Raw genomic sequence first — 13,578 nt, 5'->3', positions numbered from 1 at the left:
GCCCGGGACTAAATACAGAGATACTCACTGCTGTATGATGTCGTACAGGTCCGGGACTAAATACAGAGATACTCACTGCTGTATGATGTCGTACAGGTCCGGGACTAAATACAGAGATACTCACTGCTGTATGATGTCGTACAGGTCCGGGACTAAATACAGAGATACTCACTGCTGTATGATGTCGTACAGGTCCGGGACTAAATACAGAGATACTCACTGCTGTATGATGTCATACAGGTCCAGGACTAAATACAGAGATACTCACTGCTGTATGATGTCATACAGGTCCGGGACTAAATACAGAGATACTCACTGCTGTATGATGTCGTACAGGTCCAGGACTAAATACAGAGATACTCACTGCTGTATGATGTCGTACAGGTCTGGGACTAAAGGTAATACTTCAGATGCGGCAACATTCAGCATGGCCTTGGTGACGGGACGGAGTCCCCAGTAGTTCATATCAGATTTGATCCGGCTCTACATCATAGAGAAAGCATACATGTATAGGCAGATACAATTATTCTTTATCCAAATTATCGTCTACATAAACCTTCATACCATTATTTTGAAAATAAATTTTGTCTGATTCGGAAGATGCCAGAAATATTCTTTGACTATTTTGAAGTCAAATTACCGACATGATGACTTTGAAAGATGCCAACCTGTTAATCAATCTTTGCTGTTCATGACATATTTAAGTTTTTTAACTGTTCTAGAGATCAGATAGTATCCCCATACATAACTTTTACTACGCTTTACCTACCTGTAACTGTGGATCAGGTATGTACCTGTCGATGTTATACCGCTTACATAGACTATCGAATGCTATACGTCGTGGTGGTAGTCCAATGGATTCCAGGATAACCGACCCTGCAGTCTGAAAATAGATTTACTATAATTCTAGTTCCATAAAGTCTCCCATCTAGAATGATCTGAATAAGACGGTGATTCATACTGATACGGCCATTTAAAGAATGAAAACCCAATGCATGTCTTTCAGAATAAAAAGTGTTTGATATTATGCTTTAACATGTTTCATTTTAAGCCAGAATCACCAATACCACGTTATTAAATAACGCCATGATAATTGTTATCAACAATTATTTTTACCTGTGTGTCGAAATAGTTCTTCAGGGTCACGCCAAATGAGAAATGGAGATTGGCACATGCCTGGCTGCAGTCGTGAATAACCTGTTTAGTTATGGAAACGGGTAATTATGAGAAAATGAAACAAAAGAATACCAAAATGTAAACGAAACCGTAACTCTAACTCGAAATCGAGAAAATGGGGGATAAGATGAACAAGATATGAATTTAAAGGCGGGGATTTAAAGAAGATCGAAGGTAAAATATTGTGTGAGAAAGTGAAAAGGATGGTAATGTAAACCATGTTTTCATATAAGATGATCCCATATCCAAAATTAGAACAATAACATCGTGAACTTTGTGTTTTATTTGTTCATTTATTGGATCTCGACATTTTGTATAACTGAAGAGATGGAAAACTTAAGTTTTCATTATTCTGAAAGTACTATTACTAAATTCGATTTGATCAAATCTTATCAACAACAACAGTGTACATTATGATAAACTAATCATCATCCACGTAAAATGTCCAGGCTAACGAGAATGTCGATTGATGTGAACCAACTAATTAAAGAGGTATACAGGACATGTGGACTGTTAAAGCCATCGCTATATTGATCAATAGTGTTTGTTTTATTGAAGATTCCTTATCTTAATAAGCTGTGTTATATTGTGTGTATAACAAGGTGTGTTATATTGTGTGTATAACAAGGTGTGTTATATTGTGTATAACAAGGTGTGTTATATTGTGTGTATAACAAGGTGTGTTATATTGTGTGTATAACAAGGTGTGTTATATTGTGTGTATAACAAGGTGTGTTATATTGTGTATAACAAGGTGTGTTATATTGTGTGTATAACAAGGTGTGTTATATTGTGTGTATAACAAGGTGTGTTATATTGTGTATAATAAGCTGTGTTATATTGTGTGTATAACAAGGTGTGTTATATTGTGTGTATAACAAGGTGTGTTATATTGTGTATAACAAGCTGTGTTATATTGTGTGTATAACAAGGTGTGTTATATTGTGTATAACAAGCTGTGTTATATTGTGTGTATAACAAGCTGTGTTATATTGTGTGTATAACAAACTGTGTTATATTGTGTGTATAACAAGCTGTGTTATATTGTGTGTATAACAAGCTGTGTTATATTGTGTGTATAACAAGGTGTGTTATATTGTGTGTATAACAAGATGTGTTATATTGTGTGTATAACAAACTGTGTTATATTGTGTGTATAACAAGCTGTGTTATATTGTGTGTATAACAAGCTGTGGTATATTGTGTGTATAACAAGGTGTGTTATATTGTGTATAACAAGCTGTGTTATATTGTGTGTATAACAAGCTGTGTTATATTGTGTATAACAAGCTGTGTTATATTGTGTATAACAAGCTGTGTTATATTGTGTGTATAACAAGCTGTGTTATATTGTGTGTATAACAAGCTGTGTTATATTGTGTGTATAACAAGCTGTGTTATATTGTGTGTATAACAAGCTGTGTTATATTGTGTGTGTAACAAGGTGTGTTATATTGTGTATAACAAGCTGTGTTATATTGTGTGTATAACAAGCTGTGTTATATTGTGTGTGTATAACAAGCTGTGTTATATTGTGTGTATAACAAGCTGTGTTATATTGTGTATAATAAGCTGTGTTATATTGTGTATAACAAGCTGTGTTATATTGTGTATATAACAAGCTGTGCTATATTGTGTGTATAACAAGGTGTGCTATATTGTGTCTATAACAAACTGTGTTATATTGTGTGTATAACAAGCTGTGTTATATTGTATGTGTAACAAGCTGTGTTATATTGTGTGTATAACAAGGTGTGTTATATTGTGTCTATAACAAACTGTGTTATATTGTGTGTATAACAAGCTGTGTTATATTGTGTGTATAACAAGCTGTGTTATATTGTGTGTATAACAAGCTGTGTTATATTGTGTGTATAACAAGCTGTGTTATATTGTGTGTATGATAAGCTGTGTTATATTGTGTATAACAAGCTGTGTTATATTGTGTATATAACAAGATGTGTTATATTGTGTATAACAAGCTGTGTTATATTGTGTGTATAACAAGCTGTGTTATATTGTGTATAACAAGCTGTGTTATATTGTGTATAACAAGCTGTGTTATATTGTGTATATAACAAGCTGTGTTATATTGTGCCTATAACAAGCTGTGTTATATTGTGCCTATAACAAGCTGTGTTATATTGTGTATAACAAGCTGTGTTATATTGTGTGTATAACAAGTTGTGTTATATTGTGTCTATAACAAGCTGTGTTATATTGTGTGTGTAACAAGGTGTGTTATATTGTGTATAACAAGCTGTGTTATATTGTGTGTGTATAACAAGCTGTGTTATATATTGTGTGTATAACAAGCTGTGTTATATTGTGTATAATAAGCTGTGTTATATTGTGTATAACAAGCTGTGTTATATTGTGTCTATAACAAGCTGTGTTATATTGTGTGTGTAACAAGGTGTGTTATATTGTGTATAACAAGCTGTTTTATATTGTGTGTGTATAACAAGCTGTGTTATATATTGTGTGTATAACAAGCTGTGTTATATTGTGTATAATAAGCTGTGTTATATTGTGTATAACAAGCTGTGTTATATTGTGTGTATAACAAGCTGTGCTATATTGTGTGTATAACAATGTGTGTTATATTGTGTCTATAACAAATTGTGTTATATTGTGTGTATAACAAGCTGTGTTATATTGTATGTGTAACAAGCTGTGTTATATTGTGTGTATAACAAGGTGTGTTATATTGTGTCTATACCAAACTGTGTTATATTGTGTGTATAACAAGCTGTGTTATATTGTGTATAACAAGCTGTGTTATATTGTGTGTATAACAATCTGTGTTATATTGTGTGTATAACAAGCTGTGTTATATTGTGAGTATAACAATCTGTGTTATATTGTGTGTATAACAAGCCGTGTTATATTGTGTGTATAACAAACTGTGTTATATTGTGTATAACAAGCTGTGTTATATTGTGTGTATAACAAGCTGTGTTATATTGTGTGTATAACAAACCGTGTTATATTGTGTGTATAACAAGCTGTGTTATATTGTGTTTATAACAAGTTGTGTTATATTGTGTGTATAACAAGCTGTGTCATATTGTGTGTATAACAAGCTGTGTTATATTGTGTGTATAAAAGCTGTGTTACATTGTGTGTATAACAAGCTGTGTTATATTGTGAGTATAACAAGCTGTGTTATATTGTGTGTATAACAAGCTGTGCTATATTGTGTGTATAACAAGGTGTGTTATATTGTGTGTATATCAAGGTGTGTTATATTGTGTGTATAACAAGGTGTGTTATATTGTGTGTATAACAAGGTGTGTTATATTGTGTATAACAAGCTGTGTTATATTGTGTGTATAACAAGGTGTGTTATATTGTGTGTATAACAAGCTGTGTTATATTGTGTGTATAACAAGGTGTGTTATATTGTGTGTATAACAAGGTGTGTTATATTGTGTGTATAACAAGCTGTGTTATATTGTATGTGTAACAAGGTGTGTTATATTGTGTGTATAACAAGCTGTGTTATATTGAGTGTATAACAAGCTGTGTTATATTGTGTGTATAACAAGCTGTGTTATATTGTGTGTATAACAAGCTGTGCTATATTGTGTGTATAATAAGGTGTGTTATATTGTGTATAACAAGCTGTGTTATATTGTGTGTATAACAAGGTGTGTTATATTGTGTATAACAAGCTGTGTTATATTGTGTGTATAACAAGCTGTGTTATATTGTGTGTATAACAAACTGTGTTATATTGTGTGTATAACAAGCTGTGTTATATTGTGTGTATAACTAGCTGTGTTATATTGTGTGTATAACAAGGTGTGTTATATTGTGTGTATAACAAGATGTGTTATATTGTGTGTATAACAAACTGTGTTATATTGTGTGTATAACAAGCTGTGTTATATTGTGTGTATAACAAGCTGTGGTATATTGTGTGTATAACAAGGTGTGTTATATTGTGTATAACAAGCTGTGTTATATTGTGTGTATAACAAGCTGTGTTATATTGTGTATAACAAGCTGTGTTATATTGTGTATAATATAACAAGCTGTGTTATATTGTGTGTATAACAAGCTGTGTTATATTGTGTATAACAAGCTGTGTTATATTGTGTGTATAACAAGTTGTGTTATATTGTGTCTATAACAAGCTGTGTTATATTGTGTGTGTAACAAGGTGTGTTATATTGTGTATAACAAGCTGTGTTATATTGTATGTATAACAAGCTGTGTTATATTGTGTGTGTATAACAAGCTGTGTTATATTGTGTGTATAACAAGCTGTGTTATATTGTGTATAATAAGCTGTGTTATATTGTGTATAACAAGCTGTGTTATATTGTGTATATAACAAGCTGTGCTATATTGTGTGTATAACAAGGTGTGCTATATTGTGTCTATAACAAACTGTGTTATATTGTGTGTATAACAAGCTGTGTTATATTGTATGTGTAACAAGCTGTGTTATATTGTGTGTATAACAAGGTGTGTTATATTGTGTCTATAACAAACTGTGTTATATTGTGTGTATAACAAGCTGTGTTATATTGTGTGTATAACAAGCTGTGGTATATTGTGTGTATAACAAGCTGTGTTATATTGTGTGTATAACAAGCTGTGGTATATTGTGTGTATAACAAGGTGTGTTATATTGTGTATAACAAGCTGTGTTATATTGTGTATATAACAAGATGTGTTATATTGTGTATAACAAGCTGTGTTATATTGTGTGTATAACAAGCTGTGTTATATTGTGTATAACAAGCTGTGTTATATTGTGTATAACAAGCTGTGTTATATTGTGTATATAACAAGCTGTGTTATATTGTGCCTATAACAAGCTGTGTTATATTGTGCCTATAACAAGCTGTGTTATATTGTGTATAACAAGCTGTGTTATATTGTGTGTATAACAAGTTGTGTTATATTGTGTCTATAACAAGCTGTGTTATATTGTGTGTGTAACAAGGTGTGTTATATTGTGTATAACAAGCTGTGTTATATTGTGTGTGTATAACAAGCTGTGTTATATATTGTGTGTATAACAAGCTGTGTTATATTGTGTATAATAAGCTGTGTTATATTGTGTATAACAAGCTGTGTTATATTGTGTCTATAACAAGCTGTGTTATATTGTGTGTGTAACAAGGTGTGTTATATTGTGTATAACAAGCTGTTTTATATTGTGTGTGTATAACAAGCTGTGTTATATATTGTGTGTATAACAAGCTGTGTTATATTGTGTATAATAAGCTGTGTTATATTGTGTATAACAAGCTGTGTTATATTGTGTGTATAACAAGCTGTGCTATATTGTGTGTATAACAATGTGTGTTATATTGTGTCTATAACAAATTGTGTTATATTGTGTGTATAACAAGCTGTGTTATATTGTATGTGTAACAAGCTGTGTTATATTGTGTGTATAACAAGGTGTGTTATATTGTGTCTATACCAAACTGTGTTATATTGTGTGTATAACAAGCTGTGTTATATTGTGTATAACAAGCTGTGTTATATTGTGTGTATAACAATCTGTGTTATATTGTGTGTATAACAAGCTGTGTTATATTGTGAGTATAACAATCTGTGTTATATTGTGTGTATAACAAGCCGTGTTATATTGTGTGTATAACAAACTGTGTTATATTGTGTATAACAAGCTGTGTTATATTGTGTGTATAACAAGCTGTGTTATATTGTGTGTATAACAAACCGTGTTATATTGTGTGTATAACAAGCTGTGTTATATTGTGTTTATAACAAGTTGTGTTATATTGTGTGTATAACAAGCTGTGTCATATTGTGTGTATAACAAGCTGTGTTATATTGTGTGTATAAAAAGCTGTGTTACATTGTGTGTATAACAAGCTGTGTTATATTGTGAGTATAACAAGCTGTGTTATATTGTGTGTATAACAAGCTGTGCTATATTGTGTGTATAACAAGGTGTGTTATATTGTGTGTATATCAAGGTGTGTTATATTGTGTGTATAACAAGGTGTGTTATATTGTGTGTATAACAAGGTGTGTTATATTGTGTATAACAAGCTGTGTTATATTGTGTGTATAACAAGGTGTGTTATATTGTGTGTATAACAAGCTGTGTTATATTGTGTGTATAACAAGGTGTGTTATATTGTGTGTATAACAAGGTGTGTTATATTGTGTGTATAACAAGCTGTGTTATATTGTATGTGTAACAAGGTGTGTTATATTGTGTGTATAACAAGCTGTGTTATATTGAGTGTATAACAAGCTGTGTTATATTGTGTGTATAACAAGCTGTGTTATATTGTGTGTATAACAAGCTGTGCTATATTGTGTGTATAATAAGCTGTGTTATATTGGGTGTATAACAAGCTGTGTTATATTGTGTATAACAAGCTGTGTTATATTGTGCCTATAACAAGCTGTGTTATATTGTGTATAACAAGCTGTGTTATATTGTGTGTATAACAAGTTGTGTTATATTGTGTCTATAACAAGCTGTGTTATATTGTGTGTGTAACAAGGTGTGTTATATTGTGTATAACAAGCTGTGTTATATTGTGTGTGTATAACAAGCTGTGTTATATATTGTGTGTATAACAAGCTGTGTTATATTGTGTATAATAAGCTGTGTTATATTGTGTATAACAAGCTGTGTTATATTGTGTCTATAACAAGCTGTGTTATATTGTGTGTGTAACAAGGTGTGTTATATTGTGTATAACAAGCTGTGTTATATTGTGTGTGTATAACAAGCTGTGTTATATATTGTGTGTATAACAAGCTGTGTTATATTGTGTATAATAAGCTGTGTTATATTGTGTATAACAAGCTGTGTTATATTGTGTGTATAACAAGCTGTGCTATATTGTGTGTATAACAATGTGTGTTATATTGTGTCTATAACAAATTGTGTTATATTGTGTGTATAACAAGCTGTGTTATATTGTATGTGTAACAAGCTGTGTTATATTGTGTGTATAACAAGGTGTGTTATATTGTGTCTATACCAAACTGTGTTATATTGTGTGTATAACAAGCTGTGTTATATTGTGTATAACAAGCTGTGTTATATTGTGTGTATAACAATCTGTGTTATATTGTGTGTATAACAAGCTGTGTTATATTGTGAGTATAACAATCTGTGTTATATTGTGTGTATAACAAGCCGTGTTATATTGTGTGTATAACAAACTGTGTTATATTGTGTATAACAAGCTGTGTTATATTGTGTGTATAACAAGCTGTGTTATATTGTGTGTATAACAAACCGTGTTATATTGTGTGTATAACAAGCTGTGTTATATTGTGTTTATAACAAGTTGTGTTATATTGTGTGTATAACAAGCTGTGTCATATTGTGTGTATAACAAGCTGTGTTATATTGTGTGTATAAAAAGCTGTGTTACATTGTGTGTATAACAAGCTGTGTTATATTGTGAGTATAACAAGCTGTGTTATATTGTGTGTATAACAAGCTGTGCTATATTGTGTGTATAACAAGGTGTGTTATATTGTGTGTATATCAAGGTGTGTTATATTGTGTGTATAACAAGGTGTGTTATATTGTGTGTATAACAAGGTGTGTTATATTGTGTATAACAAGCTGTGTTATATTGTGTGTATAACAAGGTGTGTTATATTGTGTGTATAACAAGCTGTGTTATATTGTGTGTATAACAAGGTGTGTTATATTGTGTGTATAACAAGGTGTGTTATATTGTGTGTATAACAAGCTGTGTTATATTGTATGTGTAACAAGGTGTGTTATATTGTGTGTATAACAAGCTGTGTTATATTGAGTGTATAACAAGCTGTGTTATATTGTGTGTATAACAAGCTGTGTTATATTGTGTGTATAACAAGCTGTGCTATATTGTGTGTATAATAAGCTGTGTTATATTGGGTGTATAACAAGCTGTGTTATATTGTGTATAACAAGCTGTGTTATATTGTGTGTATAACAAGCTGTGTTATATTGGGTGTATAACAAGCTGTGTTATATTGTGTATAACAAGCTGTGTTATATTGTGTGTATAACAAGCTGTGTTATATTGGGTGTATAACAAGCTGTGTTATATTGTGTGTATAACAAGCTGTGTTATATTGTGTGTATAACAAGCTGTGTTATATTGTGTGTATAACAAGCTGTGTTATATTGTGTGTATAGCAAGCTGTGTTATATTGTGTGTATAACAAGCTGTGTTATATTGTGTGTATCCTTGATCTGACGAGGAAGTAAGATGGTAACGTTAACACTTTTGAATTGTAATTATCAATAAAATATTTCTTATTTTGTAGTGTGATATTTTTGGGTATTATGTTTTCTGTGTATGTCGGATAATTACCTTGACGATTTCTACAGACTGAAGAAGTCGTATAAGACCACCATCAAGGACAATCTCTGGCTTGGCCTTGGTATCGAACAGGTAGACATCACCTTCACATGTGGATACTGCGATCAGTGTCAGAGTTCCTTAGGGAGTAAGATAGGTAGTAATAATACCGTCTACCACAACTCGACTATAATTTACATCAACACCAACAATTCAAGTACAGCTATATAATACCCCCGATATATATTACATCTACAGCTATATAATACCCCCGATATATATTACATCTACAGCTATATAATACCCCCGATATATATTACATCTTCAGTTATATAATACCCCCGATCTATATTACATCTACAGCTATATAATACCCCGATGTATGTTACATCTACAGCTATATAATACCCCCGATACATATTACATCTACAGCTATATAATACCCCCGATATATATTACATCTACAGCTATATAATACCCCCGATATATATTACATCTTCAGTTATATAATACCCCCGATCTACATTACATCTACAGCTATATAATACCCCCGATATATATTACATCTACAGCTATATAATACTCCCGATATATATTACATCTGCAGCTATATAATACCCCCGATATATATTACATCTACAGCTATATAATACCCCGATATATATTACATCTACAGCTATATAATACCCCCGATATATATTACATCTACAGCTATATAATACCCCCGATATATATTACATCTACAGCTATATAATACCCCCGATATATATTACATCTACAGCTATATAATACCCCCGATATATATTACATCTACAGCTATATAATACCCCCGATATATATTACATCTACAGCTATATAATACCCCCGATATATATTACATCTACAGCTATATAATACCCCCGATATATATTACATCTACAGCTATATAATACCCCCGATATATATTACATCTACAGCTATATAATACCCCCGATATATATTACATCTACAGCTATATAATACCCCCGATATATATTACATCTACAGCTATATAATACCCCGATATATATTACATCTACAGCTATATAATACCCCCGATATATATTACATCTACAGCTATATAATACCCCCGATATATATTACATCTACAGCTATATAATACCCCGATATATATTACATCTACAGCTATATAATACCTCGATATATATTACATCTACAGCTATATAATACCCCGATATATATTACATCTACAGCTATATAATACCCCTGATATATATTACATCTACAGCTATATAATACCCCGATATATATTACATCTACAGCTACATGTATACAATACCCCCGATATATATTACATCTACAGCTATATAATACCCCGATATATATTACATCTACAGCTATATAATACCCCGATATATATTACATCTACAGCTATATAATACCTCGATATATATTACATCTACAGCTATATAATACCCCGATATATATTACATCTACAGCTATATAATACCCCCGATATATATTACATCTACAGCTATATAATACCTCCGATATACTTTGTATCATTGATAACGTACCAACAATAGATATAGAGCTACATAGTAACCATGCAGACCCAAGCTTTACAGAATTACTTTTTTCGGTGCCACACAGTAAATATATTGATATAATCCTTCGTCCATGCTCCCTTGTTGTGATCATTTGACTTTAAGTCTGATTGGGAAAGCACAACGGCTAACTGGTACATATAGCCATCTTGGATTTTGACAATTGAGGTTGTTATTGCTATTTCTAGAAAAGTACGAACATGTTGGTTTCTCTTGGTCCCTAGTTGTGTCCATTTAGTTTTGAGTATGATTGGAAAATCAGAATGGTCGACAGGTGGCCATCTTGGATTTCAAAAATAATAGTTTGTTATCGCTATTTCTTGAAACGTAATAAAATGATAGTTCTCAGCAAGCTCTTCTTAGATCTCTCTTAGACTTCTGATTCAGTCAGAGTTCCCCGTGATATCAAATGATTAAAATGAAGCAGGGAAAGAAGGAAAAAGTGGAAAACATATCTTTCTCTCATATCTCGCCATGTTGGATAGAGTTTGCCCATGTAAGATAGCTATGTAAGATAAATCTATCTTACATAGCATTTCACGCGCGCGGATTAATCTGCGTTCAAGGGGGACAACTCTCACAACGTCGTCTGCTTGTGTTCACATCCGACAGTCCTTATCGTCGGTATCGGTTTTGAAACGTTGGACTTAACTATAAAAATACATACATTCTTAGATAAATATATATCATATCAGCAGTAAATCAATAGGGCTACACGGTTAAACGATTAGACATTTCATCTGAGCGAACATATAACTCCGTTACTGTAACAAACAGTTAGACTACGCCTACAGGCCTGTTGTAACAGTTACAGTACAATACAGACTTGCCTACCCGACAGATTTGTCATTTGTCATTAAAAACATGTAAACACACACAATCACCTGGCAATGACAGGAAGTAAAATAAAAGCCATACATAAAAAAATATAAAAAAGAAAATGTCAAACGTCACAACCTATGAAATGGTTCCGTTTGCGTCAGCAGGGGGCCCTGGAATTTGTTTACTCTACGGTACTGTCAGTAACTGTTAGGCCTACTCAGTAACCTGTGTATTTGGAAGTTGGGAATTGGCTCTTAAATGAACGAACATTCGGTAAAAATGACACCCCTCGATGTTCATATAAAAAATATTTATTTCAATTGTAACTCAGAGTCTATATTTGTGTAGAGTAACCATGAAAACTAACTGCCATCCTAGCCTTTCAATATGATCATCGTTAGCCTATCGACTGACCTACCTTCGTCATTCCATCAAGACAACCGGTTAAACACATATAATCCTATGTCACAGAAAAGATCGAATACTCGTATAGAGTCACTGTTCGCTGGTTCACACACGAAGTTGCCAAAATCACAGTGAATTTAAAATTACCAGCCACGAAACATCGCCGCGTCATGGCGATCGAGATCGACATCACTCTCAATATCCTTGAACTATGAATGGAATTCCAATGACAGTCGTGACGTCATGCAGTGACGTATTATTTTATAAAAAAAAATTTGACTTGACATTTAAAATTACAGTGTGTTCTGTGAAATGATTAAATATGTCGAGGTGCAAATCAAATTATATGTGAAGTTGGAAAACTCATTTCAGCGTTGGCTTTCAGTATTGTTGATAGAACTTCTTTTTCTCGGATGTTGACAATTTGATCACGGCCACGTAAAAGTCGGTCAAGTTACGGTAATTTTTATCGGCGAATTGTTCATTCGTTCATCACTTAACCACAAAATGAATGAAATTTGTGTTCAAACATAGTTTGTCAAAATAGGGTATGATCTTTCAGAATATCACAAGTATATTTAGTAAAAACGTCAAATAAGGAAATTAAAAAATTGAAGAAAATGGATGGCTGAGGGACACTTTCGCCAGAAATTCGGTAATGATATGAGAGAAAAAGACTCTTTCATTATGTGTGTATGTAGGATAGGGATATTCCACCCTCGGGATCACAAAATGTGGTAAAACCCTCGGCAAGCCTCGGGTTTCACCACATTTTATGACCCCTCGGGTGGAATATCCCTATCCTACATACACACATATGAAAGAGTCTTATAGTCTTCCATAGGACCAGAGAAGTGTATATCCGATATACGTCTCTGTTAGGACTGATAAATATCCTTCAACGGTGTGCGCCCAAGTTTCTGATGTGATCAGATTTGTGTTTTCCTGGACTCGATGTTTTTGATATTAAGCCAGGTGCCTAACAAGTCTTATACAATTCTGAAATGATTTATTTTAATTCAATGTTAGCTTGTTTAGTTATATATCTACCGAGTAAACGTGATAGAGTAATAGTTAAGTTGTATATCTACCGAGTAAACGTGAGTCATAGAGTAACAGAAAGTAAAATTTAGATCCTGGAATAGATACTGTTTACTTCTAGTCAAATTGATACTCAGATATTGAATTCAATCGATTGTTCTGTAGCTTTAACAAAACTACTTTGTGAAATTTCATTGTGTTCGCCTGGTATCAAAAGCCTAGTGTGAAAG

The 13,578-nt window shown here is 32.5% G+C and overlaps 1 protein-coding gene across 3 annotated transcripts in view; it reads right to left on the bottom strand.

The window, feature by feature from the left end:
- Window positions 1–13,578, bottom strand: part of LOC117325173 (egalitarian protein homolog) — a 28,691-nt gene that overhangs the window by 1,279 nt on the left and 13,834 nt on the right. For all 3 annotated transcript variants that reach the window (XM_033881165.1, XM_033881164.1, XM_033881163.1), the window contains 4 exons: window positions 9,507–9,634; window positions 1,117–1,197; window positions 770–883; window positions 365–483 (listed from right to left, as the gene is read on the bottom strand). In XM_033881165.1, coding sequence (XP_033737056.1) covers window positions 365–483; window positions 770–883; window positions 1,117–1,197; window positions 9,507–9,634 — 442 coding nt within the window. The remainder of the gene's footprint in view (window positions 1–364; window positions 484–769; window positions 884–1,116; window positions 1,198–9,506; window positions 9,635–13,578) is intronic.

Source organism: Pecten maximus, chromosome 4 (assembly GCF_902652985.1).
Source record: "Pecten maximus chromosome 4, xPecMax1.1, whole genome shotgun sequence".
NCBI classification, from domain to species: Eukaryota; Metazoa; Mollusca; class Bivalvia; order Pectinida; family Pectinidae; genus Pecten; species Pecten maximus.
This window is presented reverse-complemented; position numbering and strand designations above follow the sequence as displayed.